Raw genomic sequence first — 15,969 nt, forward strand, 5'->3', positions numbered from 1 at the left:
CCTGTCTCGTACATCTTGCTCACCAGATGGTAGAGTTGTGTCAGGACTGGCTCTCCTTAAGGCCATCAGTAGTTCTAATGGAATGTTATCTACTCCCGGGGCCTTGTTTCGACTCAGGTCTTTCAGTGCTCTGTCAAACTCTTCACACAGTATCGTATCTCCCATTTCATCTTCATCTACATCCTATTCCATTTCCATAATATTGTCCTCAAGTACATCACCCTTGTATAGACCCTCTATATACTCCTTCCACCTTTCTGTTTTCCCTTCTTTGCTTAGAACTGGGTTTCCATCTGAGCTCTTGATATTCATACAAGTGGTACTCTTTAATCAAAAGGTCTCTTTAATTTTCCTGTAGGCAGTATCTATCGTACCCCTAGTGAGATAAGCCCGTACATCCTTACATTTGTTCTCTAGCCAACCCTGTTTAGCCATTTTGCACTTCCTGTCGATCTCATTTTTGAGACGTCTGTATTCCTTTTTGCCTGCTTCATTTACTGCATTTTTATATTTTCTCCTTTTGTCAATTAAGTTCAATATTTCTTCTGTTACCCAAGGAGTTCTACTAACCCTCATCTTTTACGTACTTGATCCTCTGCTGCCTTCACTACTTCATCCCTCAGATCTACCCATTCTTCTTCTACTGTACTTCTTTCCCCCATTCCTGTCAATTGTTCCCTTATGCTCTCCCTGAAACTCTGTACAACCTCTGTTTCTTTCAATTTATCCAGGTCCCATCTCCCTAAATTCCCACCTTTTTGCAGTTTCTTCAGTTTTAATCTACAGTTCATAGCCAATAGATTGTGGTCAGAGTCCACACCTGCCCCTGGAAATGTCTTACAATTTAAAACCTGGTTCCTAAATCTCTGTCTTACCATTATATAATCTATCTGACACCTTCTAGTATCTCCAGGATTCTTCCAAGTTCTTACCAGTCAAAATTACAAAAAATTAACTGAAAACTAAAATAATGAAAAATTTCTGGAATTCTAAATAATTCCCGGGTTTTTCCCGGTTTTCTCCCGGATGAAACAAATCTCAGGTATTTCCTGGATCTCCCAGTTGTCCCGGGTTGTATACACCCTGTACAACATAAAAAGTAAGACCAAAGCAGTTTGGTCCATTGTCAAATCAGAGTTAGGTGTTCCAGTTAGTAGTACTGAAATATCTAGGATTAAAGTAGATCACAGCTTTATTGTAAACCTAGCTCAAATATCAGAGTGTTTAAATTAATACTTTATAAATGTGGCATAGTCAGATGTTGATGTAGCGGAGTATCTTATACATTCAAAAAAAGTCACAATAAAGGATGTGGAGAATGTTACATTACCATTAAAAAATAAAACCTCAGGTGGGTGGGATGGGATACCCACTAAACTGATTAAAATAGTGTGTGGCATAAGAGCACCTCTTGTAACTAAAATATTCAACCAATCTTTACAATGGGGATGGTTTCCTGATGTTTAGAAGTATGCCGAAGTAAGTCATTTGTTCAAGAAAGGGTCAATGGAAGACATGGGAAACTATCACCCTATTTCTATTCTTCCAGGTCTGTCAAAAGTGTTAGAGAAAGTAGCTGCAAACTAGATCAAAAATTTTATTGTAAAAAGTGATATTATTATAAGTAACCAATTTGGATTTCAACCAGGAAAAAATCACTCTGGATGCAAGTCATTGCATCAGAGGAGTAAAGTTGTAGGTATCTTCTGTGATCTCTCAAAATCATTTGACTCCATGAACTAAGACCTGGTTATCTACAAATTAGACAAATAATGTTTTAAGAACAATGCTCTAAATTGGCTCACATTGTACTTACACATCAGAAAACAAAGGGTAACTATCACTTTAGATGCAGTGAATTTTGTTCAAAGGTCCCAATCTTGGGATCAGTTCTGTTCCTATTCTAAAAAAATGACTTACCCATAAATATAAATTCCCCAGCAGTTCTGTTTGGAGACAACACCTATGTTTTAATTGAAGATGACAATGCAGAAAAAAATCCAAGATACATCGTAAGCACACTGGATACCTTAGAAAACTAGTTCCAGTTAAATGGGTTGAAACTGAATTTTGCAAAAACCCATGTAGTACATTTAAAAACCAAACATTCAAAATATGAGGAACTTAAAATACAACTTAACAATCAGCTTATGGAAGAAGTTGACATGGTCAAATTCCTAGGACTAGATGTGGACAAGAACGTAAGCTTGAACATACATATTGATTTCCTATCAAATAAACTATGTGTTTTGCATTTGCAATGCAAACACTAGCAAATTCCACTGACTTTACTACACAACAAATTGCTTACCACAGTTATTTTGAATCTGTTATTAGATAGAGTCTAATTTTCTGGGGAAGTTCAAATAGTATATTTTGAATACTGAAACTGTGAAAGAAAATTGTCAGATACATGTATACTGCACAGCAGAAGCTTGTCACCCATTATTTCAGAAATTGCAAATCCAAACTGTTCCCTCCACATACACTTATGAAATTATAATCTTCCTACACAGTGGACAAAAATTATTTGAGAAGAACAATTTTAATCACACATATAAAACGAGCAATAAAAATAATTTTATGCTACCAACAAACAACTGAAATTATGTGCATAGACTCCACAGTATATGGGGATGACAATACGTAACAAGTTAAAGGGCAAAAACATATTTAATATGAAGTCAGAAATTTAAAACAAGCCTACAGCAGATTCTGTGGGAGAAATACTACAATTCAATAGAAGAATTCATAGAGGATGAAATGATAATTTGAGCAAGGGGTAATTAAGCATTAATATTTTATTGTGTGTAATTTTATTGTATGTATATATAAAAAGTTTGTATCGTTATTATAATACCGTTTGTTAAAATCAGCTGTTCTGTTTTTATGGTGACATTCTACCGCAATTTCGATGTGTCTACCGTACATGAATCAAATGATTTAGATTATGTACATTATGAGATTACCACAATTCACAATTCACGCAGCCTCACTACAAATGATTATCAGTGTTTTTTTTTTTTTTTTTTTTCTTTTATCACTTCTTTTATTTTTCCAATATTTGTCTTCAAGGCTGTAGTCAATTATGTATTCTAGTGCATCAGAACTTGAAATGAAAAATTCAGAAGCTCTGTTTGCGTGTAATGTTTCAATAATTCAGCCATTATTTACAGAAATAGCTGTTTCGAATTCTAGTGGTACAAGACATTTCTGCCACCAGTATTTGGCCATCAAAAGGGGGGAGAAATTGTGGTTTAATGTTCCCAATTATGCAACAGATCATGATTTTTCCTGGATTAAATCTCTAACCTTCCCTAATTGTCTCATGAAGTGAGGGCATGAAAAGTTGTGGCAAAAACTCTCCCTTGGATGTGAATCCTATGTACAGCAGACCTCTTGGTGCTATTCTAGAGGAACAGTGTTCTGTTTGTGGTAAACAGACATTTAATAAACACAAGGACACTGACCACACTGTGGTATACAATTAGAAAGCTACAATAAGGTAAAGGCACTGCCAGATATGTCTCTCTTCCAGGTGGTGAATAGAGGGTAGTTAGAACAAATGTACAACCTGCTGAAGTTTTGAGATGGACCAACTCCCAGAAAACTGGCAGTATTCTTTTGTGATGATGTCCAGCCTACATGGTCAAGATAGAAATTGGGGGAGTCTGAGTTCATGACCAGTCTTGGTGGATTTCTGGCAGATCATGGCTTGTCAGTATCTAACGACCATTGCCAGGCAACTGAGTTTTTAACAGGACTGGTAGGAGGGGCAAAGGACCTAGTTGGGTAGTGTCATGAAAGCCTCAACCATTTATAGGTATTATGTTACCATTTCAAGCATGGCAGGCCATCACAGAATTTGTTTGCAGGTATTGAAATAAACAGCAAATCAAGTGTAGTCGCAAAAGATCAGTCAATAAAATTTCCTTTGACATGAACGAATAGCTCCTAACCGATTCCTTGTCACGAAACTTTGTGGGGGTGTGGGGGGTGGGGTGGGGGGGTGGGGGGGGGCACTACATAGAGTGCACTGCTTGTAAAAGGGTTACCACCAATATATGGCAAAAATATGACGAAAACAGATAGAAGATAGAAAAAGTGTTAAATTCTTGGTATTAAAACTTGGTAACACATTCAACAGGCAGGAGCACACCACAGAACTGCTGAAGTGGCTAAACAGATCTCTATTTGCAATGTGAATGTGCTGTCAGACATAGGTGGTATATTCGTACTTTCATTCCATAATGTAATATGGGATTATTTTCTGGGGTAGCCCTCATCAGTCCAAGCTTGAGTTTTCCAGGTCCGAAAACACTTCATAAGAATTACACAGGCCAACGAAATTTTTTTTTAAAAAAAACTATTTTTTTTTTTTACTTTGATAACTGATCTTTATAGATTTTTATAAGCCGAATCCAAATCTAGCCTTAGTTTTTTGTATCGCCCATAGTTTTCGAGCAATATACTTTTTCTTATACAGCATAAAAATCCTAAGCTATACAGTAAACGGGGAAATTAATGAAACACTTTGTCACAACATAAGCATGGTTTGTATTTACAGTAAGCTACTTAAAACCACAATATGTGTTAATAGAGGTTGCACTTGTCACCTAGAACTGGTTTGTATTTTCTTTCTCTTTTTTCTCTGAAGCTTCTTGTGTAGCTTTTTCTACAATGAATCACTTGCTGAACTTCTCTGTGAAGTGACCAACTTTTTCCATCACTTTAATGTCCTAGTGAAAATGCTCTCCTTGCTCCTCACTAACATCTCCCATATTGTCCAGGAAGTAATCAAGGTGACTGTTCAAAAAGTGAACTTTCAGACTCATTAAACATCATAAAGTTTTAAACTTCTTTAACATTGTTGCTATAACAGAAACATATTCTGGGTCTTTTTCATGTCCTAAAAATTTTGTAATGAATTACTTGAATGATACCCATGCTTCTTTCTCATTTAAGGTCACTGTGGATTCAAAGTCAACATCAAACATCAATTTTCTAATGTCAGGTCCTACAAAGACGCCTTTTTTTAGTTTAGCTTCTGAAAGGTGTGGAAACTTTTGGCAGAGATACTTAAAACATGGTCCATCATTAGGCAAAGCCTTTACAAACTGTTTCATTACGCCTAACTTTATATGTTGAGGTGGTAGGAGTATGTTTTTTTGGATCTACAAGATTTAGCGTAAAATGCTCTTCTCAACAGGTTTTAAAGACTCCCTCACAGGCCAGTTCTTTCTGCGCCACCTTTGATCCCTAGCCCTACTGTCCCATTGACACAAGGAACATAGAAATTTGGTAAAGCCGCATTGCTGACCAAGGAGCATGTATGTTACTTTTAGATTGCCACATATCATCCAACCATGAGCAGACTAGCCTATTTCATTTAGCACTATTTCTAGGTTTTGATGGCTTTCTTTCATATGCACAGAATGTCCAACAGGTATAGATGCATACATGTTACCATTGTGTAATGAAACAGCCTTTAAACTAGTTTTGGATGAATCAATGAACAGCCTCATGTCTTCCTTTTTGTATTCAATACCAAACTCATTCACCAGACCTGGAATGTCTGAGCAGTACATTAAATCACCTTCTTGTTGATAAAACTTGGAAATTTGCTGCTCTCTCTTTCTACACATGTATATGCTGTTTCCAATTGCCAATAAGTTGCTTTCTTTTCATCTAGAGCCAAGAAATTCAGCTTTTTCTTTCGTTAAGCCCAGATCCCTAACCAAATAAATTAAGCTCAGTCTGAGTAAACAATTTGAGCTCTAGACTTTCCGTGTTACAATGGAATTCATCACCATCTGGTTCATGTAAATCAGATTGTACACATCAGAAAATACTTCTGTTGGAATAGAACTTAAATCATCTGGTGGCTCAGGGACCAGCAATTCTACACCATTTCCTACTGGTCGGATGGCAGACGGAAGGTTAGGGTAGCTTATTACCTTCTTATTTTTATGAATTATGACCAGTAATATCAACACTGCAAAAGTAACAATCATTGTAATGATTTCTTGGCTCCCTTCATATCATAGGAACAGCAAATCTAAAGGCTTCTTTTCTGTTTTTTGGACAATTTTCTCAGATCTTCAACACACACATAACATACTTTATGTGGCATCCAAGATTTATCTTAAACACCAGGTTTAGATCCAAAGTATGATAGATAAACCTTTTTCACAAAGTATGTAATGTTTCTTTGGTGTTTTTTAATCACAAATTCACTACAAATACAACAAAAACTGTCAGCAGAATTTTTACAACCACAATTAGACAATGTACTGAGCACATGTACAGGAAACGGGAAAGTGAAGTTAGATTGACAGTAAACAAACACCATCTGTTAACACAAAAACAGAATCGACCTTTTTTTGCCAGTAAATGTTTTTCACCAGTGCTGCCAATGTCATCTACATTCATTACACCTCCTTTTAAAATTATTTTAACTATATAAAGGCTGATAAATCACTTAATTTAATAAATTTAACTGTAAAATGTGACGAAATGGTGGGTGATACAGTTTTTAAATATCATATTTGGATTTCCCATCGTAAAAAAAAAAAAAAAAAAAAAAAAAAAAAAAAAAAAAAAAAAAAAAAAAAAAAAAAAAAACCATAAGAAGGTATTTTCAGCAAAAAAGTTTTTCCATCATTGGCCTTAAATATGTATGCCTTGAAATGACTTTCAGCTTGTATATTTATAACTTGACTTGTCCAAAGTCTTATGCATAAGCTGCTATGTAGACAACAGGACCAATAAAACATACAATACAATACAATAGCTCAATTCATGGAAACAATACTAGAAATAAGAATGCTCATATAGATTTAGTCACGCACTTTGGTCCAAAAAGTTTCCATTATTGAGAAAAACACATTTTCAGTAACTTTCCAACATCCATAAAAGTTTAACTACCAATAAAGTTCAGTTTAAAAGCAGCCTAAAGTATTTATTGGTGGTCATCTCCTTTTACTTCTTAGCAGAACCAACTGATGTATACCTTACGCCTAATATCAGATGATGTGAGTATTGGCACAATCTAACTTCTGTATAAATTCAGTGCAGTAATGTGATCATCATAAATAATGGTTGAAAAGTGATTTTTCAATTTAGTATTTATTACCATTTGAATAAAAATAGGTTTAATTTTTTTGACTCATTCTATATAAATGACAATATTTCACTTGGAGTCTGTGGAAAGTACATTAATATATTTGTTTTTCATTGTAAATATTCACTGTATATTTTTGTTTTCCTGACACATTCTACATCCTGGAGAATTTCCTCACTATGCATCAATTGGAATGAAAGGTACACCTGATCTAATATAATGAAGTTGTCATCCTTAAAATTAGTGACAACATATCTTTGTTATAAAGAAAGTAATAAATTGCAAGCCTCACTGTGAGGTTTCTTCATGAATTAATACTGCTGCAAAACACCTATAAAATCAAATGTAAGTAGAATGTTGCTTTATATCATACCTTGCATCAGCTTGTAAAAAAATGGGCATGTTATCAGCATTTGCTGCAGATCCCAAAACACATACCACTTCTTTGTACTCTTGCATAATATGCAACATTTCACATGTTGTTAATGGCGTACAGTCTGTGAACAACGAAACGAGTAGCGGAACATTGTCAATCTGCTCTAAGTGTGGACGGATTTTGTCTATGCCACGAGGTAGCTTTGCCTGTAACATACAGTTCACAAAAAATGCAGATAAAATCAAAGCCAGTTAATAATCAAATTGAACTAAAACATAAGATGAATAATTTAAACATCAAACAGAAGTGTATTCAAAACCATATTTCTGATGTTCCTTTTATTTTTTGTTAATGTAAGTATTAACAGTTATTTTTCAGTTTCTCTTACTACACCCATAACAACACTGTCATGTTTATAATATCCCAAGAAAGTATAACACTTACAGACAGAGGCAACAAGATTTCCCCCTTCGATGGAGCTATTTCAACCAAAGCTGCATGGAATTAGTCACTATATACATGGCTGTCTCTCTCTCTCTCTCTCTCTCTCTCTCTCTCTCTCTCTCTCTCTCTCTGTGTGTGTGTGTGGGGGGGGGGGGGGGGGGCATGTTATAATATATAAAATAGTTTACTACATTGCAATGAAATGGTTTACAGGATTTACCATTATAAAGGAAATTCTGTACAGTGAGCCAAAGCGAAGGCTTTCAGCTGACATCTGAATACCTCAGGTGCCTGAGTCATATTTTTTAAATTAACAATGAAAGCTTACTGAAAATGACATCTGAATGTCTGAGGTGTACCAGTCACTTTCTTTTTTTAATTTACAATGAAAGCATATTAAAAGTGGAATCTACAGAAAAGCATACATCTTTCTGTGCACTGATCGTGGAAGAGTTATTGATGTACACATTATCTTCCTCTGTGTAGTGTAGGTGCATGAGTCATATTTTTTAAAATTAACAATGAAAGCTTACTGAAAATGATATTTGAATGTCTGAGGTGTGCCAGCCACTTTCTTTTTTTAATTTACAATGAAAGCACATTAAAAGTGGAATCTACAGAAAAGCATACATCTTTCTGTGCACTGATCATGGAAGAGTTATTGATGTACAAATTATCTTTCTCTGTGTAGTGTTTGATGTGTGATGCAGCAACTGCTTTGGAATGATCCAAGGCAGACCTATTATGACTCCCTCAGGACATTAATATGGAAAACACATTTTCAAACTGTTTAACTGCTACAATATCCAGCTTGGATGATGCAATATGCCAGGTATAGTAAAGTCTAAGGCAACATACCATGTGAGTCGGGTACTAGAGTCATTAGCAGGACTGCCATTGGCCACATCAGTGTTTACATGCACCAGCATTTTACAATGATCTCAGCTGTCCTTTATAGCAAACCTTGGGATTCTATCAACTGTGATGGTTTTGCTACTTGGATGTTGCTCGTACCTGCTGTCACTGGAGTCATGTTTGGATTGGAAATGTGATGGTTTTTTTTTCTGAAAAATTGCCTGCTTAGCCAATGATAAATTTGTGAATTTCCCAGTTTCTGATGTCATACCTGTCTGTATCAAGTTTTATGTGGAAATAAATCACGCATGCTTTTTACAGCAATGTGACAAAAATGCAATTGAACGCCTGCTCCACTGAACAATCTGACTGGACAGATGATGACGTACTGCTCAAAACCCTCAGTTGAACTTATTAAAATGGACAGACACTGTAAACACTGCAGTACCTGACATCCAACATAAAAAGTCCATCAACAGCATCAATTTAAGATATCCCAGGATTTCTACTGTTTGAAGAAGCCAAAGAGGAATGGAACATTTACAGCAAGTGATTAGCACTTAATTTCCACGAAAGTTAAATCACTGGATCGTTGAGAGAATGTGCATTTTTTGCAGTCCATACACCGTCATTTCTACAATTTAGTGCAGGTACTAGTGTCATTATGCGACATTGTGAGTGGTGAGTCCACTAAGAATTTGGCTGAGTGGTGTGTGACTGGCAATTGCCACGAAGTGGATGGGCCAGGTTAGTCTGAGTTGATGCTGGGCAGAGTACCCAGGCTGTTGCAGTGAGCTGTGAATGGACATGGGAGGTTGCACCCAGTAGTTATAGCGGCCAAGGGGACATCATGCCATCACAGAAGGCAAAATGGTAGGAACCAATTACGCTAAAACTGCAATCTAAAATATTCACTGAAAACACTAAACCTAATTCCACAAATATTACGAAAAATACAAAGAAAGTGTCAAATTCGCGGTAGTAAGACGAGCTCACTAAAATTATTACTATATGTATAAAATTGTTATTAACAAAGCTAGTAACATTTAAACCAAAAATTGTTTGTAAAGTCAATGAAAATCAATACAGCCGCACAATATATGCATGTGACAGACAGTTAGGTAGATCTTGATGTCAGCTAGGCAAGGACCACATTTCTATTATTGTTAAACAATTATACATATAGTTCTAAATTATTTAATGATGGTTCACACGAGAGCTTCTGTAAAGTTTGGAAGTTAGGAGACAGGTACTGGCAGAAGTAAAGTTGTGAGGACGGGGCGTGAGTCGTGCTTGGGTAGCTCAGATGGTACAGCAATTGCCCGTGAAAGGCAAAGGTCCCGAGTTCGAGTCTTGGTCCGGCACACAGTTTTAACCTGCCAGGAAGTTTTGATTTATTGATTAATTTGAACAATGTACATAGATGACTATCACCAATATGAGAGGACTGTTCCATTATCCTACCAATCCATAAGTTTATTAATAAAATTTTTTTTAGGTGCCATCAAAAAGTAACGGGAATTTTTTAATTTTGCAGGCTTGTACATCCGATCCCCAAAATGTTTTTTTTTATCTTGTTGGTATGTTCCTGATGTATGTCTGCATTTTAAGCAGTTTTGAATATTACGTTTATTGTTTACAGTCACAAAGATTAACCATGATTTCTACAGTTCAGCAAATTTTAACTTTCGAAAAGGTGGATCTAAGAATTTGAATTAAATAGTGTTTAGGAAATAGAATAAAGTGCAGCACCACATTCAAAATAATGACTTTGTCTTTTGGTGAATCTACTATGACGAAGACAAGAGTTTACGAGTGGTATAAATATTCCAAAGAGGCAACAACATAGCCAAGATTTTGTCAAAGGGGGGATATGATTTGCTAAGGAAGACATCAAAAAAGTTCATGTTTTTATTTATCTGAAAACAATTTTTTAAATTTATGTACATAATTTGCTTTTGGGAAGCCTTCATACAAATAGTATTTGACTATAAAAGTAAGCAAGAGAAACTTTTCTTCAACAAGTACAAGATGTATTCTCAACAGTATATAAGAGAAATACCCAGACGCACAATTAAATATTTTTTACTTGGTAATAACATAGCTTCACTTTATTGCCAAACAAATTAAAACTTTGATATAATGTATTGCCCCTTTGTTAACAAAACACAGCTCAGTCTTCTAATATAAGGTTCACTACCTCAGAACAGAAGAATCTTAATGTTGGGTTGAATAACTTATAATGTTAGAGTGTTCAAACCTCTTTTCACAATATCTATATTTCTCCTACTGCACTGTTGTATTTAAACTTCTCATTTATCTGAAACCAAATTAGAGTTTCTTCATCACTTCAAAGCATTCAAAGTTCCTCAATTGAATCTCAAATTTTATTAAAGAATCTTACATTTCATGAAAATTCTTAAATTTCCTCATCTGATCACGAACTTCTTTTAAATTATTATTTCAACTGTGAAATTGAAACTATAGCAATTAGATTAATTTACAAAACAGAACGGGATACACAAATAATATGAGCTACACTTCTGAGATCTTAACATTAATCCATGCATTGATTTCAACCATATTTGTAATGTATGTGAACTCACAAATGAGTTTTTGTTTATCCTCGATAATATGGTTATACAGGGTGAGTCACTAACTATTGCCACCAAGAATAACTCCAAAAGTATGATAGTAGCTGAAAAGTTTGTGGGACAAATATTGCATGGGGCAATGGGAGCCATAATATGAGTTGGTTTTTCTTGCTAGGTGGGATTGCATCAGATATATGAAGGTAAACTTTTTTTAAGGGATGCTATAGTTTAGTACTTATTTTCTGATAGCGGCTATCAAGATGAATTCAATGATGTGTAATGTCCATTTACAGAAAGTGTTCGAAGTGATGACCATTGGTATCAATGCAGTGCTGCAATCTTCTTTTCATGGATTGAATGGTATTCCTTACACTTTGGCACTTATCGAAGCACATGCTCTGATGATTCTTGGTGGCAATAGTTAGTGACTCATCATGTATAATACAGTCTCTGATGCTACCAAACTCCTCTGTGAAGCACAACAGAAGTAGTTACTTATACGACGTTTATTTACAAATGCAGTAGAGTTGTGACAATTGGACTGACTGTTCCAAGGATATTACAAATATTAAATTTTACAATAGAATATCTTTCTTATAGCAAAACCTGAAGGCATGCAAGAAATAAATAACTATTCCCCAAATTAAAATAAGTACTGTTACAAGAGTAATAAAAATTATTTTTATATAATTGTTTATACAACTTAAAAACATTATAGTTTGAAGATAATTATAGAAAATCTGAAAAAAAACCTTCAGTTATTAAAGAGTTACAAAAGTATGAATAAATTATGGAGGAAAGAAAAAGGGAGGGGGAGGGAGGGGGGGGGGGTGAGGTCGGGGATGCAGGGCACAGTCAACTGAGAGGGAGTCAAGCAACCAGCTGAAAAATATCTTTTAGAAACAAATGAATTATGCTGTCTTTACATACCCTGTCCACTCTCCACAAACCCCTCCCTGTCATTCTGTACTGGGAATGGTTTTCATAATTTAGTACCGCCCAGGTGACCAGATGGGTGATACTTTGCCATTTGGGCACTACTGATAGAATTGAGCAGATCACTATCTGGGCAATATTTTTGTTGATCAATTCAATTTTTGGGTGACACATGCAAATCCAAATGTATTTTTATGCACTGAGTTTAATGTAATGTTATTTGTAGTTATGTTTATTCCTCTGCTGCCTTGTGAAATACTGAAATATTAAATATTGCAACCCCAAAGTTCTATCAGTCTCCAGATAACAAATCCAGTACTAACATTAAAATGCTTTGGATAGGTAATTAGGCTCTTATAGTAAAGCATACATATTTTTAATTTACCAAAATGCTAATGGACAAATTAGAATTTGTTTTCGTCTTCTTTCTTGTTACAAACTTATGTATAATTAGAAACTATCACACCAGAACACAGAACAAAAGTAATAAATGGTAGCACTTATATTAAAATCAAGTGCAAGCAAGAATTGAAGTGATTAACAAAACAATAACTAAGGTCAAGCAAGGCCAACAACGTGCAGTAGTAGGTCTTGGCTAAAGTATGAATGGGCAATAGCTGACAGTGCTATCAATATATCAATAATTGAAATCTATCGATGGCCTTGTTGACTATAGACAGGGCATAACCCTTTTTCATGGTATGACTGAAAATGAAAATATCTTTCAATTTCACTATGCGGCAACTATGATGTGTGTAATTTCATTTAGGTGACAGGGAGGTCTGGACCCCCTGGACCTTCCCATTTGGCTATATCCTTGAAAGAGGGTCGAAGAGTCGAGGCCAAAACAACTTAACAAGTTTGATCACACGTGAAGGTTCTTACCAATGTTTTCTTTGATTACAGTGGATTTTTGCCATCATGAGTTGCTGCCTTATGGTTGTACAGTCAATAAGAAATGCTACCTGGAAGTTATGCACCATTTTCATGAAGCAATGTAAAGGAAACAACTAGAATTGTGGCAAAACCACTTTTGGAAATTGCATCATGATAGTGCTCACACTCACACCTCAATATTTGTTCAGATTTTTTTGGCAAAGAACAAAAACATAATGTTGCATCAGCCACCGTATTCACCAGAAGTGGCCTCCTGCAATTTCTTTCTATTCCTGAGGCTCCAGACAACCATGAAAGGATGTCATTTTGCCACCATTGATGAAATAAAAACAGAAACACTGAACACTATAACGAAAAATAAGTTCCGGAAGTGCTTCCAAGATTGGAAAAAACACTGATACAAGTGTATTGTATCTGAGGAGGATTACTTTGAAAGGGACAAAGTTGATGTTGATGAATAAATAAGGATTCTTTAAGCAAACGAAAATTTCCACTTCTTTTTGATCACTCTGCTTTGTAAGATTTCATCTGGCTAACACAGAACTGCAGCACCAAGATGAATGAAGTTGTCAAGCTCACTAGGTTTTCTGTAGTTCTGTTTGTGGTGTATAAAATTGATATAGTCAGCTATTTCACTTTGTTTAAACTTAAATATGTGATATACTGTTGCTCAAGAGTGGTGGTCAAGTCGTAAGAAGACAGTGGGTCATGTCACTAAGTCTTTAAATAGGCATGCGGAGCAGGGTTTGTGGGCTTTTGGTCTTCATCTCTTGGTCAGTTAGGTTGCTTTTTGTACGGTCTGTATGCCCAGAGCCACATGGGATTAAGTGTTACTCAGGAATCAGAAAGATTTCAATGCGCACCAGTTCGGCACTTAAGAAATAATTTGGAACTCTGAGTGCTATTCGACACAGACTCATAGTCAGGCTAACAGTATTGAACACTTCAAAGGCAGTGAATTTTTCACTGTATGACGACTTATATGCAAGGTTGAACTCTTGAGATTTTGTTGCAGCTTTAGTGATTTCATACTGGGCTCAATGCCTTTAGTTCATATTCGTTACTGCCTATGAATGCTCTGCCAGTACTGCAAAATTAGTCATTTTTGTTTATTGTATTTATATTATGTTCAGTACAAACCAATGGGAGATCACCATTTGAATAAAGTTGTGTGTGATTTTGAATAAACGAATAAACAAATAATCAAAGATTAATCCTTTGGTTGTACCTACCTTGTTATGCTATGGGATCATATTCTTAATGTTTCCTCCTTTACAACCACAACCCATTTCTTGACTTGTTCAATCATATTGCTACTTTGCCTCTTCAGGGCTTAAAGCAACAGAGCATGACCCAACCCATTTTGATCAGATGAGCTGTTTTCAAGTCTAACTATAACATTAAAAATATAATGAAAGCAGTCTAGATTGCATGAAATATTTTATTTAAAAAAAATAACAGTGACTCATTTTGATCATTGTGCGATCATCCTCAGACTGTTACATACCCTGTAAATGGAGTAACATAACAGTTACTACAGGACACATGAAGACGAACAACAGTAAAAAAAAAACACCCACGATATAAGTAAAAGAAGAGATACTCCTGCTGACTGCTGCCTGGCATGGAGCACTAATTGTTCTAGGCTAGTATGATGAGCAGCAGCTGCATGACATGCAATTATCATCACACAAATAGCGACGGATCTGCCCACCGCCATCTCCCACATTGCACCAATGATAGCTAATGGCCATCAAATACGAATAAAATCAGTAAAATTACAACAGCGGTATGACATATTTGTATCATGATAACAGTTATGTAAATATAAAAATAGGCTTGCATAAGATATAATTAAAGAACATTTGAAAGAAGTGTGATAAAGAAATAAACCCTTAACATTCAAACTTGACCCACAGTGCTGACTGGGGGGGATTTGTGTATGGCATATGTTGTGCAAAAAAACACTTAAAAGGACGCCACTAGTAACCATAGTAATGGTATGAATATTGATATCTTCCTAGTTAAAGTCAAAGATATAGAAGTGTGACTTACAATTTTTAACTTGAACATAATCATCATCGTGTACAAAAGAGGTAATAAGTACATTAGGTACAATAGAAAGAGTACTGATGACACTAAAAGTATGAAGGAAGTAGCACAAACAATAAACCATTAGCCTTACAATTAGACATTAAGTGGCGTCTATGGTGACTTGCATGTAACATCTGTAGATCAAGGATGGCTTAAAAGTTCAACACGTAAAATAGTTGTAGGCAAAGTCCATTAAGGTTATGAAAACAGAAGAGCACGCAGTTTCAGAACAAATCATCAAATAGATTGAAAAAGAATTTCTCTATGACATCCAACTGCGCGTTAAGCAAAGATAATGGTTTCTTTTTATGGTAAAACACCAGCCAAGAGCGGTTAGCACTCAATGCCATCAGCTCCAGCAGTTTATTTATATTATAGATACATAATGTTTTACAGTTGCAATTATATTCATGTGTCCTCTAATAAAACTTTCACATTATTCAACTTAACATAGCATGTAACAATCTGAGGATGATCAGACGATGACTGAAACCGCTCACCGTTTCTGCCGCTGCTGGCTCCGAAAGCTTGCCAATTACAACTGTCTTTTATGTGTGTGTTCTGCCACCACTTGGTGTGTAGCTTTTTATTTATACATATTAAATACTAAAAATAATGAGTAGGTTGCCAATATTTGCTACACATTCCTT

At 35.4% G+C, this 15,969-nt stretch overlaps 1 protein-coding gene across 13 annotated transcripts in view; it reads right to left on the bottom strand.

Annotated features, from left to right (window-relative positions):
* LOC126457957 (transmembrane protein 94) overlaps positions 1 to 15,969 on the bottom strand; it is a 504,907-nt gene that overhangs the window by 83,958 nt on the left and 404,980 nt on the right. For all 13 annotated transcript variants that reach the window (XM_050094697.1, XM_050094693.1, XM_050094699.1 and 10 more), the window contains one exon: positions 7,497 to 7,705. In XM_050094697.1, the coding sequence (XP_049950654.1) occupies positions 7,497 to 7,705 (209 nt within the window). The remainder of the gene's footprint in view (positions 1 to 7,496; positions 7,706 to 15,969) is intronic.

This window comes from Schistocerca serialis, chromosome 2, assembly GCF_023864345.2.
Source record: "Schistocerca serialis cubense isolate TAMUIC-IGC-003099 chromosome 2, iqSchSeri2.2, whole genome shotgun sequence".
In the NCBI taxonomy this organism is placed as follows: Eukaryota; Metazoa; Arthropoda; class Insecta; order Orthoptera; family Acrididae; genus Schistocerca; species Schistocerca serialis.